General features: G+C 41.3%; 4 protein-coding genes across 5 annotated transcripts; 2 read left to right on the top strand and 2 right to left on the bottom strand.

Moving 5' to 3' along the window:
• Positions 1-414: 414 nt before the first annotated feature.
• hdgfl2 (HDGF like 2) lies at positions 415-7,127 on the bottom strand. 2 transcript variants are annotated; one of them, XM_068591773.1, is made up of 16 exons: positions 6,902-7,127; positions 6,343-6,419; positions 5,651-5,792; positions 4,987-5,166; positions 4,360-4,479; positions 4,194-4,262; positions 3,912-4,092; positions 3,674-3,758; positions 3,279-3,570; positions 3,028-3,161; positions 2,852-2,919; positions 2,685-2,755; positions 2,488-2,589; positions 2,013-2,172; positions 1,797-1,914; positions 415-1,583 (listed from the first exon to the last, which is right to left on the bottom strand). In XM_068591773.1, the coding sequence occupies exons 1-16, from the start codon at positions 6,971-6,973 to the stop codon at positions 1,484-1,486; spliced, it is 1,971 nt and encodes a 656-aa protein (XP_068447874.1). In that variant the 5' UTR covers positions 6,974-7,127; the 3' UTR covers positions 415-1,483. The 2 variants fall into 2 exon arrangements, with proteins under 2 accessions (XP_068447874.1, XP_068447873.1); XM_068591772.1 differs by having other exon boundaries at positions 2,685-2,758.
• A 1,003-nt stretch (positions 7,128-8,130) lies between these two features.
• Positions 8,131-10,171, top strand: fh (fumarate hydratase). The gene has a single exon (XM_068591134.1). The coding sequence runs from the start codon at positions 8,180-8,182 to the stop codon at positions 9,677-9,679; it is 1,500 nt and encodes a 499-aa protein (XP_068447235.1). The 5' UTR covers positions 8,131-8,179; the 3' UTR covers positions 9,680-10,171.
• Positions 10,172-10,289: 118 nt separating this feature from the next.
• fam32a (family with sequence similarity 32 member A) lies at positions 10,290-12,552 on the bottom strand. The gene is made up of 4 exons (XM_068591786.1): positions 12,415-12,552; positions 11,604-11,748; positions 10,721-10,774; positions 10,290-10,509 (listed from the first exon to the last, which is right to left on the bottom strand). The coding sequence occupies exons 1-4, from the start codon at positions 12,486-12,488 to the stop codon at positions 10,441-10,443; spliced, it is 342 nt and encodes a 113-aa protein (XP_068447887.1). The 5' UTR covers positions 12,489-12,552; the 3' UTR covers positions 10,290-10,440.
• Positions 12,553-12,637: 85 nt separating this feature from the next.
• mrpl54 (mitochondrial ribosomal protein L54) lies at positions 12,638-14,111 on the top strand. Its single transcript, XM_068591785.1, has 3 exons — positions 12,638-12,865; positions 12,984-13,140; positions 13,489-14,111. The coding sequence occupies exons 1-3, from the start codon at positions 12,739-12,741 to the stop codon at positions 13,619-13,621; spliced, it is 417 nt and encodes a 138-aa protein (XP_068447886.1). The 5' UTR covers positions 12,638-12,738; the 3' UTR covers positions 13,622-14,111.
• The last annotated feature ends 452 nt before the right edge of the window (positions 14,112-14,563 follow it).

The following is a 14,563-nucleotide window of genomic DNA, read 5'->3' on the forward strand; positions in this document are numbered from 1 at the left end:
GACTTGAGTATTATGCGAGACTCCCAGATGGGAATCAGAGGAATTAAAGGTCTAGTCCCCCCCGCCCCGCCCCCAGTGCACAATAGCGAAATGTTTTATCACGCCGCACGTTTGAAATTAAGAAACTATGTTAAATTACAAGAGCTGTTAGTCTGAATGTTTGTGCTAATTCCTCAAGAATAACACCAGGCAACTTGTGTGAAAAGAGCCGGCAGTCAGAGGACCAGTTTGTCTTCATTACATACAGGAATCATTTGGAACCAGAAAACCGCAAATAACCAACTGGGAACGCTGTTGTTGGTAAAACAGTCTTTTACACACACGCGCGCGTACGCACGGACACACACACACCGAATTAATTAAAAACGTGTTTTGCTCATCAAGAAATGAGATAGAAACAAAACCATGCTGAGATTTTTATTCAAGTCTCAACTAAGTCATAGAAATGCTTTAACAATTTACATAGCACTAAAAACACCTGTTGTATGCTTATGACAGGAAAATGTCAAGATAGGCTGCAGCTACAAGAGATCTCAATAGCTTTTAAGGTCAGTGTTCAATCTGTACAGTTCCATTTATTAAGCAAGTTACTGAAAGCAGACACTATGGGGAGACGAGAGTGCAAGGTGTTTAACTCCACATCAATTATTATTTTAGACAAAACTGTTTTTAAACAATGCTGTAAAAAAAGTAGGTGGACCTCAATTGGAAAACATTTTTAAGTGACTCAGTTAATGGCTTTACATTTCAGACTGGAGTAACTGGATCAAGATCAGATAATTAGAAAATACTTAACATAAAAGACTCACAAATAGTACTTTACCACTCTCACAATGTCATACACAGAGACAAGAGGCCTTTGTGATATTTTATAGACTTTATAAAAAAAATGAAGCCAACAGATGTCAGGGCTGCACAAAATCTTCCAAGCGAAAAAACTAACGGCATGGCTCCATTTTCCTACGAAAATGATTGAAGTTTCCTCTCATACTACCTCCAGCCTAAATTCCGGTTAGAAGTGCTTTAAATGTAATGATTCCATATACATACAGTGTAAAAGATCAAAATAGGAGTTCCTGTGGTAGAAAGAACAAGGTAGCGAGAAGCAGGAGTACAGGGTGAAGATCCAGGACGGGCCGAGTGTTGTATAAAAGAAAAAGTACATTTTCAGAAATAAAAAGAGTTCGCACAGCGCCACAAACTACCACACTACTAAGCTTTCCTTTTTGCCAAGATAAATAATGGACCAAACAGTTTGAGCAACAGAGACTTCTGGTTTGATGTCATTATGGTACAAAATATCCAAAACATCGACATTGACGTAACAGATACTGTAAGAAATCCTTTCTGTCTGTGTCTGTGTGTCTGTGTCTGTGTCTGTGTGTGTGTTGTGATGTTGTTGGGCCAGGAGCACTGTATGACGTCAAACTAATAGGCCACCATCTTTAGCACTTGGTCCACTGCAGTGGTGGTTCAGGGTCTTTCAGCTTTCTACACCGGGTGGTTCTGTCTCTGCAGAGATGGAGTTGTTCGCTTCTTCATGGGTGTGAAGATTTGGTTCAGCAGGGCTGTCTGGGCTTCGTCTAAACAGAGAACATAGTCAGTCACAACCACTGCGGTGCTTGAATTATGATTCCTTGTGTTAAAGAGACTGCATATAAGATCCCAACTAAACCGTAATACACTTTTTTTCAGAAGATACCCGTTTGTATTGTCCATGCACCAAGATCTGCTTTCACCTCATGTTAGTAGCCCATGACAATGACATATAGGAGCTATATGCTGGGTGTGTTTACCTGTTTGGACTTGAAGCAGTATCGTCATAATTCTCCTCATGGGCAGGGGATTTTGGATTTTCTTGGCGCTCCATATGATCTTTTTTCTGTACCGATTGCCCATTCACCGGAGTGGAGTCTAGGAAATGTCAACATAGATTAAAATAACATTTAAACAAATAAAATTGAGATACTATAGAACCAGATGGAGGCAAGGTCGAAGGTGTGACTTCTTACCTGTGTTTGTTGTCTCCTTCTGATCACCATATTCTGCTTCCTTGTCCTCTGTTTGAGGTTTAGCTGCCTCCTCTGGCTTTCCCATAAAGCGAAGTTTTAACTTGTTGTAGACCTCACTAGCTTTCTCCATGACTGCATTGCTGGCTTTATACCGACGAATCTATATTGTCCATAACAAAAAAAACAACAGAAAAACATGAAAGAAGTTGCAAATAGTGAGGATGATTTAAAATGGAAAAATACAAAAACAACAGTACTGCCCTGACAACCTTAAGACAACAAAACAAGGACTGCCTATATACCACATTTAACATCTTGTAAAAGCACATTTAAAGAAATTCCTTTAATACAGTAAAAAAAAAAATCAATACAACTCAAAATATAGCATCTCAAAAAGAAGCAGATTTCTGTAAAATCTCCATAATTTTAAACTGTTGGTCAAAAGGATTGTCGAACACGAGTCAAGAAAATTTACCTTTTTTAGAGTGGCTATAACTTCAGCGTTCTTGTGGAGAATCTGGCTGGTGACGGGCACCGCTGCAAGTTCATCCAGGGCTTGTAGACACCGGTCTATGTCCTACAAACACACAGCGATAGAATATTTTAGTTTTATGGCTAGTATAAAAATCCCCAAAAATGGGAAACTGTATCAAACTCATAGATGTCACTTACTGGGTTGTCCACTTTGAGTGCAAACTTTATATCATTGTGAAGTTTCTGTAGCTTTTCTTCTGGCAATGGCTCTGCTGTAGACACAAAGGAAGAGTCATGATTCTGTGCCGAATTACTACTTTCACTCTCACAAAAACCAGCATTGTTGTAACTGTATGAAGACTTACCTTTTTTCTTTTCCACTTTCTTCTCTGGCGGCCTCTCTGGTTTGCGTTTGGGTTTTTCAGGCTTAGACCTGAGAGAGGAGGGAGGGAGAAAGTGACTCTGTGATCTGTGTACATTACAATTAGGCTTTTCTAATGAGTTTTGCATAACCATAGTCTTTTCCCCATTGTGGGCTCACCTTGCTCGAGACTTTTCTTCTGACCGTCTGGCTTTTTTCTCTTTTATCTCTTTCTCCTTCCGATCTTTTCGTTCCTTCTCTTTATTTATTCTGGCCTTCTTCTGGTTATCGGGCTTCTTGGATGACTTCTTTGCCTTTTGATGAGAAAAAGCACAATAAGTCCCATGTGTCAATGGCACCTAGTCACCTGCAGTCCTTTTGCTTTGAGTAATGCAAAACATAACACATCACTATTTTTTAAGCGTCTGTACCTCAGCTGGAGAATCAGAGTCCGACGGTGCAGGGATCGGGGCTGGAGGGGGTTTCTTGGACTTCTTCAATGGGTGTTCATCTACACCCTCATCTGAGCTACTGCTGCCGTCACTGTCGCTCCCTTTTTTACCCTTATCTTTGTCTTTTTTCTTTTGCTCGTCTTCCTCCTTCTCTCTCTCCCGTAGCTTGCGGAGCTCCTCCGCCTCCTCCTTTTTCCGGCGCTCCTCCAGCTCTCGTTTGCGCTCTTCGTCTCGTTTCTTCCATTCACTGATGCGGTCGGTGTCACTTTCACTGTGAAACAAAAGCAACTGTTATGCTCCCGTAGAATTCACATAACATATTTATATATATGTATGTGGCATTAGTATGAAAAAGATGTGCGGAACAGCCTGACCTGTCGCTGTCGGAGGAGGATGATGGTGCTCGTTTTGCCGGAGTGGGTTTGGGTTTCCGTGCACGAGGCTTTGGTGCTGGCTTCTCTGTGGGGTGGGAAAAAAAGAAGCCCTGAGCACATTTACATGAGCAAAACAAAGAGCATGAGATCTTTCCTTCAATATCACACAACATGTATCTTGAATTGTGGTTAAAGCTGAAATTGATCAATCCGATCTTAACCAGGACTAAACCCACACCTTTCTTGCGTGCCTGTGGGGCCTTCCGGGGAGGTGGATCTGACTCTGATTCAGACTTTGAGGCAGAGTGGGATTCAGAGCCAGACAAAGCCGGTCGCGGCTTCTCGTCCTCCGAGTCGCTGTCCGCTACTTTCTTCTCTGACCCTGATCCCGAGTTTGAGTCTGAGCCAGACGAAGCCTTCTGCAACATCACATAGAGAAGAGGGAGGAGATAAATAAAGAATTTACAACCTGCTTACATTTTTATTTTTGAAATCATAAAAACTCCTGGCTGGTGTTCACCTTTTTCTTCCCTCTGCCTCCTGCTTTCTTTCCAACCCGTCCACCTGCTTTCTTCTCTGGAGTAAAATCCTGTTGGAAGAAAACAAATGGAGTAACATTTATGTGCTGTTTAGCTTCGAATAGCAATTGTACCATGTATGCATGTTGTGTCCATGTGTGTAATAACCTGGTCACTGTTCTTGCCAGAGTCGGACTCTGAGGGCGTGGGTTCTGAATCAGAGGGGGATCCACTCTCTTCATTTCGGTCACTGGATGAGCCGCGAATCTTTTTTGGAGGGGGAGGCCGCTAAAAAAGAAACACATGCATTCAAATGGAACAATTTAAGTTTATCAACTATTTCACTGGAGTGTTTTTTTATACATATTTGCGAGTTTTAGCCAAACAATCTGACCTGTCAAACTCACACTCAAGCCATGCAGAGAAGTTCTTTTAATCAGAGCTCATTATTGCTATCGTCATTGTGAGGACAACTGTTATAAAAAATAGGCTGCCGGTAAATAATGACCTTTTGAGCTAGATGTTTTTTTCATTCATACATAAGCAGATCCATTCTCAATATCGAAGCAGTGCTTACTGTTATGTCAACATTGTTGCTGGTTGTGTAGTGTGCAGCTTTTCTCTTTTTTTTTTTACCAATAATTGTGACCATGAATGCTATTTTCCATTCAGCTCAACAACATAGTTATAGAGTAATCTAATAGCGGAATGCTTTATTAGCCAATTCACTAAAAAACCCTGTTTGGTTGAAGCTGTGATTTATTTCCACTGACAGTAAAATTAAATGTCAATTACCTTCGCAGGAGGTGGCTTTCGCTTCACTCCCCCACCCTTTCCTTGGTCTTCACTCCCAGAATCGGAGTCAACATCGCTTGCTGAGTCTACTTTCCGAGGCACTGGGCCTTCTTCTTCATCCTCATCCTCATCACTTCCTCCTCCAGCATTGTTTGCCTCGCTGTCAGATGAGCTGGCTGCCTGCAAAGGCGAACCGTTGGGAGATTAATACAAGATTTTGTGACATTTAACCTTTCCTTGACAGTTCAGCCATAAACAAGGAAATGAAACATGAGTACAGAGATGCAGCAAATTTCCCTAGTAAGAATTGAATATTAAATATTGCAGTAAGCATCACACCTTAAACTGCGGGGCATCAGGACGCCCTAGTGTGAACTGCAGCATTTTAATAAAAAGACAAGACAAGTTCATTTGTAGCTTTCAACACCAAACATTTCAAACTGCTTCAAAAGTTACTGTCTAGTAGAGACCTGCATGTGAGTTCTAAAACAAAAGAAATCTAAATGTTGAGCAACAAATAAGCACAAATGGTTTGGAAATACCTTTAGGTGTCACACCTTGAGTCAACTTCAAAGTCCACATTTACAGTATCTTTGAGAGTATAAGTTATTGTTGAACAGTGGATGCTTTAGGATTTAGGATTATTGATATCAGGGCTACTTACTACAGGCGGAGCGCTGTAGGAGGCATGTGGACTGTTCTGGATCTCCCATAAACCTTCATTGAATCCCTTTCTTTTGTTGGGCTTTCCATAGCGTTCGCTGTACTTTTCATAGGCAAACAGGTCCTTTGCTGCAAGGAATGCTCTGTGAAACAATGAGATATAAGAAAATGTTGACAAAATAACAAAAAATTGTTATATTATTACAAAAAAACAGGTTAACCGTCTACACTGACTCGAGACTTTGAAAGAGAAGACTGTGCCACCTAGTGATGGATTAAAATACTGCAGGTGCCATCTTGTCAAACAGATGGCGTCTGATGCCAGATCAGACATATCAACACATCCCTCAAAAGCATACTGCACACTCAGACTGAAGGAAGTCAATGGTTCATAGTGAACATTCAGAAAAGAGGAGACAAACAGCTGTGTAAAATACAAGTGGAGATTTGTGTTTTTGTCAAACTGCATTCCTCTCAATAGTGCAAACAAACAGGTGAGGCCAGGGCCTACACATTGCCTGACTACAAAAGAAACCTCTATACTTGAGTCATGAATTTGAAATTGTATATTTACATTTCCTGCTTCATAATAGACTTAAAAAAAACTAAATCCATTCATAGCCATTTCAGTGTAAACAGTTCTATGCATACTAATACCTTATTTCTCTAACCACCGATAATTACAGTACTCACGTTTCATGTGTTCCAAAGAAGAAAATTGGGATTTTATTAGGAGGTGGTTTCACTGCCCCATCAGCCACATCTTCAATCTGTAAACAAGTGGCAAAAAATAATAATAATCTGGGACCCAAACATGATAGACTGTATTGATGTGTATTACCTCTTGAAAACAAAACATTGTAACTTTCAACTGATTAAAATTATATGGACTTCTTGTACATTTATGTTTGGAAAAGGGCTATATATATATATATATATATATATATATATATATATATATATATATGCAATTATCTCCAACGTCATTTCCAAAATAACATTAGCTTTCGCTGCTTCACGTTTTCATGCAGTTTTCACGATAGGCCAACAGCATCTCATGCAAATATTATGCTGCTCGTGCAATGCCTGCAGGCCTGAAGCACAGCCTGTCAACCCAACAATAACATTTAGTAAGGTATGCGTGTGGTAGGTATCCATGTTAGACAGTGCCGAGGGTACACAGAACCTTCTCCAGCGTCCCATGCAAAGCAGCTCATCCCCTCCGCCCCTCCGGCTGCTGCTACTTGCTTACCCTGGCTGGCCAGTGGGGGTACCCCTTCATTTTAGCGAAGACCAGGTCTCCGGGCTGGAAGTTGTGTGGCATTGTCCCGCTCCTCAGTGCAGCCTGGGTTTAAAAAGTATTCGCCTGCGTAGTCTTTCTGTGCCTCTCTTCGTTTGCTTTTTTTCAGGTCGACACGAAACCTGGAAACGATGGGGTTAGCTAGCAAGCTAACAGTGTACTAGCGTTACCGCGAGAAGAGACGGCGGATGGAAGATAGCGGCATCGTTCGAAGCACATCCGGTGAAGTAACGTCGTTACTCTTCAAAATAAAGGAGTTTCTGATGAAAAAAAAAATCGTTCTCGCAATTAAGATATTTCTTTATAACATAAACCAACTCTACGTTCATAAAAATAGTTAAAAAGTCTATCCAATTATGAATGTTAGGACATCATCAATTATCACCATAAAAGTAGGCCTTGGTGTCACATGATGAAGGTCCTCAATAGTTATCCAGCATTAGTAAAGCTGTATGTTCTTATTGCACAGAGCTCAACATTTTTGATATATTCTTAAAACAAATTTGCAAACTCAATCCAGCAGGGTTTTTTTTCACGGGACACCACACTGTAAAATACTATGACTACTGCATGTTGTGATACTAATTCATTGTGTACTACTGAGTGTACATTCCTTACATCATAGAATAAAAAAATAATCCTGATATTTGGTTTGGTGTGGTTGACTATAACATATCACTTATAATCAAATTCTTGTTCCAGTCTCATTACACACAATAAACACACATTGTGCACGATGAAAGTAAATTCAGATCGGAAAAATGCTTTCAGGTGTTATTGATTTATACTCACAACAACTTTATTTGGTTTATACAAGATTGTATAAAAATTGGAAGTCAAAATGCAGAAAATAAATAATATAAAAAAATAAACGTTTATATTCTAAGAAATGCCATATCAGTAGTTCTTACAAAGTTTTCCTGTTGGATAAATTGAGTGTGTACATTTAAAATGCATCAACATATTTAAAGTTACTGACTTTTATTCTACAGAGTAAACAATCCTTCGTCGGCATACCGGATATACAATCCTGCAATGTTATCAGAAGCTTCACTGATCCGGATGGAGCAGCCTGATCGTTTCCATTCGATACGACACCAACAGCGGAAGACCCGCCTCTCCTGCCTCGCTATTGGCTGACCCACGCTCTGTTTCCTATTCACCCAATGACAGATCATAAAGTGGAAGGCTGCATTGACCTCCCCCCGGATTCACCTCTAATGAGAAGCCATGTTTCGCTCCCTGAGACGCGTCCAGCAGTTTAACTGCAAACTCCTGACTTTACAAACAGTCAGCGGCAGCTCCAAGCTCCACGTCTGCACGTCCAAAATGGCCAGTTCAGAGTACAGGATCGAGCGGGACTCGTTTGGGGAGCTCAAGGTCCCCGCTGACAAGTACTACGGCGCCCAGACTGTCAGGTCCACCATGAACTTCAAAATAGGGGGACCAAGTGAGAGAATGCCAATCCAAGTGATCAAGGCTTTTGGTGTCCTGAAGAGAGCGGCCGCTGAGGTTAACAAGGAGTTCGGCCTCGACCCAAAGATCGCAGACGCAATCATCCAGGCAGCAGATGAGGTTTCAGCTGGGAAACTGGATGATCATTTCCCTCTGGTGGTGTGGCAGACTGGATCTGGGACTCAAAGCAACATGAACGTCAATGAGGTGATCAGCAATAGAGCTATTGAGATCCTTGGAGGAAAACTAGGCTCAAAGGATCCCGTCCATCCCAACGACCATGTCAATAAGAGTCAGAGCTCCAATGACACCTTTCCCACTGCCATGCACATTGCTACCGCCACAGAGGTCCACCACGTCCTGCTGCCCGGCCTCGAGAAGCTGCACGCCGCTCTGGCCGCCAAGTCCGAAGAGTTCAAAGACATCATCAAGATTGGACGCACTCACACCCAGGACGCCGTGCCGCTCTCGCTCGGGCAGGAGTTCAGCGCCTATGTCCAGCAGGTCAAGTACAGCATCTTGAGAGTGAAGGCCGCCATGCCCAGGGTGTACCAGCTGGCGGCGGGGGGCACAGCAGTCGGGACGGGACTCAACACCCGCATCGGCTTTGCCGAGAAAGTGGCTTCCACCGTTGCTTCTCTCACGGGCCTGCCATTTGTGACCGCTCCCAACAAGTTCGAAGCTCTGGCGGCCCACGATGCCCTGGTGGAGCTGAGCGGAGCGCTGAACACGGTGGCTGTCAGCATGATGAAGATCGCCAACGACATCCGCTTCTTGGGGTCAGGACCCCGCTCAGGCCTGGGGGAGCTCATCCTACCAGAGAACGAACCAGGAAGCAGCATCATGCCGGGCAAGGTGAACCCCACCCAGTGCGAGGCCATGACCATGGTCGCCGCCCAGGTAATGGGGAACCACGTGGCGGTCACCATCGGCGGCTGCAACGGACACTTTGAGCTCAACGTCTTCAAGCCCATGATAGTCAAGAATGTGCTAAACTCGGCTCAGCTCCTCGGAGACGCGTCCGTCTCCTTCACCAACAACTGTGTGGTGGGCATCGAGGCCAACAGGGAGAGGATCAACAAGCTCATGAACGAGTCTCTCATGCTGGTCACCGCTCTCAATCCACACATCGGTTACGACAAAGCAGCCCTCATCGCCAAGACGGCTCACAAGAAGGGCTCCACGCTGAAGGCCGTGGCGGTGGAGCTAGGCTACCTGACGGAGGAGCAGTTTGACCAGTGGGTGAAGCCGAGCGACATGCTGGGGCCAAAGTGAACTCTGACAGCACAAGAAATGCTACAAAACAAAGAAAATACCTTTTTCTAGTCTGAGAAATGACTACTCTCTATTAAATGAAAGAGGTTGAACTGTATGAGACCAACGTGGACACCCTGAACATGTCATCTCCTAATACACATTTGTTGGTGTTGGATGCAGATTCTTACTATCATTTTGCAAACTGTGTTCAACTTTCACTGAAATACACTTCTGTTAGCGGTATTAAAACAAGTGAATTTACCTGTTTCATTGACAAAGTGTAAAATGTTTGTATTTGTTTACCAACTATCTAAAGTCTTAAACACTTCGACTGTTAGTTGGTACCTTCAAGGTAGTTTAGGTGTTCACACTGTGCCATCCCAAATGATTCAACATGGACTCCTGTACCTTGTGCTCTGGTTTACAGCATGTGTGCCATTTGTGCAGCGTCCCAGTTCAATTAAAATATGTATTCATTAAAAAAAACCAAGCTTTTGCATGGTTTTTTCATTGGTTGTCTTCATTTTGTAACACATGCACACTTATTTTAAATGTTTCATGTCAGCTGATTGGCTCTATGGTGAAATCATAAAGATGTTAGTAACATATGACAATGAAACCCAGAAAATTTGCGTTTACTCAACGTTTATTTTATACACCAGGAATTAAAAACAGAACGACTGAATGCCAATTGAAGGATTTTAATTGTAAATATATAAAACTAAACATGACGTGCAAGTCAAGGAAAAAAAAAAAAAAAAACTCCAATTCCATGTCTTCTATTTGGTCCAGCTGACCTTGGGAATATCATAATGCTCTGTCAGTTTGTCCAGGTTGCGGTTGAAATCCTGCAAATGAACAAAACAAACGATACATTTTATTCTGTTATTTCACGGTCGTTAAATCAGAAATAATTTCAGACAATGTATATTCTACAAACATTATTCTTTCTTTCATTTAAAATTACATTTAGATATAGTGTTTTGATCACCCAAGATAATGTAAATGTGTGGACTTAAGCTGTACTGAATCATCCAATGCAAACATGACATGACTTACCTCCACTCTGAGTTTGTGTGTCTTTGAGGCTTTGTTCAAAATCCTCTCCATTTGCTTTAACAAGAGAAAGAGAGAGAGAATTTAGGCACACTGTAAACGTATCATGATCAGGATTCTACAAAACAGCTGAGGTTTTTGACACTATGACCTTTTGCAATAAATCGCATGCTATGCTATGCTATTGCAATGTCCTGCTGCAGCTGGAAATATTTTAAACGGAAATATTTATTTTATTCAAACATTATCCCATGTTCTTAGGCAGCATATGTTATGGTGCTTCATGTGTATTCCCCCCTATATATTATGTTGCAACACTCACTTCAAACAATGAACTTTGCCCTTTTCTTTGGGTAGAAAAGGGACTGATAAACTGTGTCAATATATGCTCCGAGGACTTAAAAAAACAGACCATGAAATATCACTGAAATAATTAGCACTGGCCACTAATTAGCACTTAGTGGAACAGAAAAAAACAGCACACAAATTAATAATTGACAAACTATATTAAAGATTCTGTGTTTTGGTTCCACTGCAGTATTGCAGGTTTTAAAGCTAAGCGCACAACAATCATAATTTGACAAACTGTTTGCATGGAAAATGTCCAATCTAAAACTTATATTTGATTCTGTGTTAGCTTTTTTGAAAAAAAAATCTATTTTAGCGTTGATTGTTTATTATTACAATGTCCCTTCTGTGTGAATTCGACGACTTGTGTGAAATGGTTTGGTCATGCTTGGTTGTTTGTGTTGGTAAAGACTTGTGGGAGAACTTTTTGTCTAATCTAGTAAATGCATCACTTCTGCTGAGGTTAAACTATTTATTACAACTTGAATTAGCTATGCCAATCACTGCATCTCTTTAATGCTGGAGAACTATGACTTACCCTCTTCTCTTGCATCTTATCAAAAGCAATTTGTGCCGGTGTTCTTTTGTCAACATATGTCCTTTTGGTTTTCTCTTCGTCGTCGTTTTGACTGGTGGAAAGCTGCTCCAAGCGACGCTTGCTCTCTTTATCCTTCTTCTTCTTCCTGAAAAACAATATGTAATGGCCAGTTATTCAGTTGATAAGAGGCATGTCAGGTCAATTACTTCCTTCGACAAGCAAGGACAGAGACAGATGGTCACACTCATACAGGTAAAAGATCAAATGTAGGCAACTAAACAATGGACTGTATAGTCAAACTGTGCCTGTCTGTTTTTGGGGTGTTCGAGAAAAGAATTTTCGTCCAATAAAATACCTGTGCTAGTGTATCTATCTGCCTTTGTACTTATGTTGTTGATGTGCCTTATGTTGTACTTTTTAATATGAACTGTCTGAGATGGCGTTTTAAGTGATTGTGTTGTCTTAAAGTAACTAGCTAACCTTACATTATCTAGCATGAGCTAATGTTTTTAGCCACAGCTGTAACCCTCCATAATGTCACAACCAACAGTATTAAAGTCACAGGTGAGATATTTATTCACTGTCCGATGCTTTTACGTCAATGAATTTGGCTAAACATGACTTCATCGTTACGAACTCCATTAATGCGAGTAAACGTTCACGTAACTGTTTTTCTATTAGCAGAGACATGCTAACATTAACCCCGATTGAAGACCAGGCCTCCGGGTGCGACTGTTTGTTTTAAAGTATTTATATCGACTATAACTCCTCGTCTTTCTCATTTAAAACAAACAAATGTCACACGACTTACTTTTTTCCTGCAGAAATGCTCCCAATGCCTTTTAATTTCAGGGCACTCTTCTGGGCCGCAGCGTACTCAGACATTTTCCCAAAGCTGTAAATTGTCTTCTTCTGCTTTATTTATTGTAGTAAACGCACGCGTTTGGCGGTGCTGCCACCTGTCGGATTGAAGTGCGAACTACACGTCTCAGTCGTCCTGCAGTGGGTCTGCCCGTCCAAAGAGGGCAGTAGATTTTACAGAGCCAAACACATAGCAGCAAACGGAAGCTAAAGAAACTGAATGTCAAACTAGCACGGTGGGCTGGCTGTGTTTTCTAGTAACCTACAGTAAAACATGTCAGGGTTTAGTTTATTTCGGATAGCCACGGTAACAAAATGCATTACAATCAACGCCACAACGTCGCTATGCAGGACGAACGTATTCAACAGAATACTGACGTGTGGATATGCTAAGAAAGTTGGTGAGTAAATAGGACCTGTAACGTTACCATTTCTATTATAAATAATATTCAGTGCCAGTTGTGGACTCGTTCGTTGTAGTTCTGACACGTGTATCAAGTTGACCCGTTTGTTTTGCAGTGGCCAAAGGGAAAGGGAAAGGTATGACAAAAGAAGAGCAGAAAGGCCCAGAGGTGTGTCGGGACACCGTCCGACTTACTTCTTATGCAGTAGGGGCCAACATCCTCAAGCAAGGAGAAGACCCCGTTCTGAAGCCGCATGATCAATATCCAGAGTGGTAAGGCACACATTTTTTTCTTATTGCTTTTTTATTGCTTTCTCTCATCATAGTATATATATATATATATATATATATATATATATATATATATATATATATATATATATATATATATATATATATAAATGCATGAAATTACAAACCCATGAGATTCTCTAGATTGATGATGTATTACAGTGTAAGAAAAAAAAAATCTGACTTTCAGAGAATTGTTGACATAATTGTGTGACTAGGTTTAACTTATGACATCATAGTCCCCAAATGTTTAAACATATTTGGCCAATAAACTATGCAAGTGTGTCTCCACTGATCTGATCCCCCCCTCTCCTTTTATCTTTTACTCAGGTTGTTCCAGTTGAACCTGGGAACACCCAAAAAGCTGCCGGAGCTGGAGTCGGACACCTGGGAATACTGGAAGCGTCTAAGGAAGGAGAACATTTGGCGTTTCAACAAACTACAAAAAGGGAAGAAGTTTTAGGCCTTCACTGGACTGACAGAGGGCCTCTTTTCAAACGTTGGGATGCTTTAGACTCGGTGGACTGAATTACCTGACATGCTGTATATTCCGAGCCAGAGTTATGCAGCAAATTCAGAACATACAGCCAGAGTAAAGCCTCAACAATGAAACTGTCTCGACAAAAACAAAACATCATAAGTATTCTTCACCTTGGAAATAATATTTGGCGAACAACCTCACCACTATAACTGTTGGGCATCATGTGATGTAATCGAAAGCTCTCACTGAGTGGTGAGATTATCTTGTCAATTTCATAAAGATAGTTTTATTTGGTTCAGGGTTACTGCATTGCAGTGAATTAGTTTCAACATGTGAAATCTTTCTGTTTTGGTCTTTTTAATATATCTGAAGAGAGATGGCCTGCTCATATTTTCACAAATCATGTTCTCTGTTTTTTCGTTTTCTTTTTGCTAACTCATGAATAAATAGGAATATGTCGATATCCTGCAAAGTTTGCTTTTTCATTCTTTCTTTCAACAAATAGGGAACTAATGACTTAAGCACGACCTGAAAGAGGAAGTGATCACCTTAGGTCATACAAATTAATTTAGGCGTGGTTCTAACCGCCATCCGTCGTTGCTGACAGTCATAGACGAAGCGTGTTCAGACAGATACTGTCTGGGAAAAACAATTACAACAAAGTCAGGAAGTGCTTTATCAGAGGGTGCCTAAGTTCTAGCAGTTGTGAAGTGGTCTAGGCTATAATGAAGATGACCGATGCATACACTTCCAGACAACATGCCCACTATTGAACAGGCCCTGTAGAGATGCCCTGCAAGAGGCATGATCATGAATTTAATAGTAGAAACGACCACATCCTTGAACTTGGAACTCTCTGGACCCTGAGAAGCACGGACAGAATGCTGTGTTGCCAAAAGGGACAGTGAGCGTTCTCTTTGGTTG

Source organism: Clinocottus analis, unplaced genomic scaffold, assembly GCF_023055335.1.
Source record: "Clinocottus analis isolate CAN_PGR_092001 unplaced genomic scaffold, fCliAna1.0.p SCAF_25, whole genome shotgun sequence".
NCBI classification, from domain to species: Eukaryota; Metazoa; Chordata; class Actinopteri; order Perciformes; family Cottidae; genus Clinocottus; species Clinocottus analis.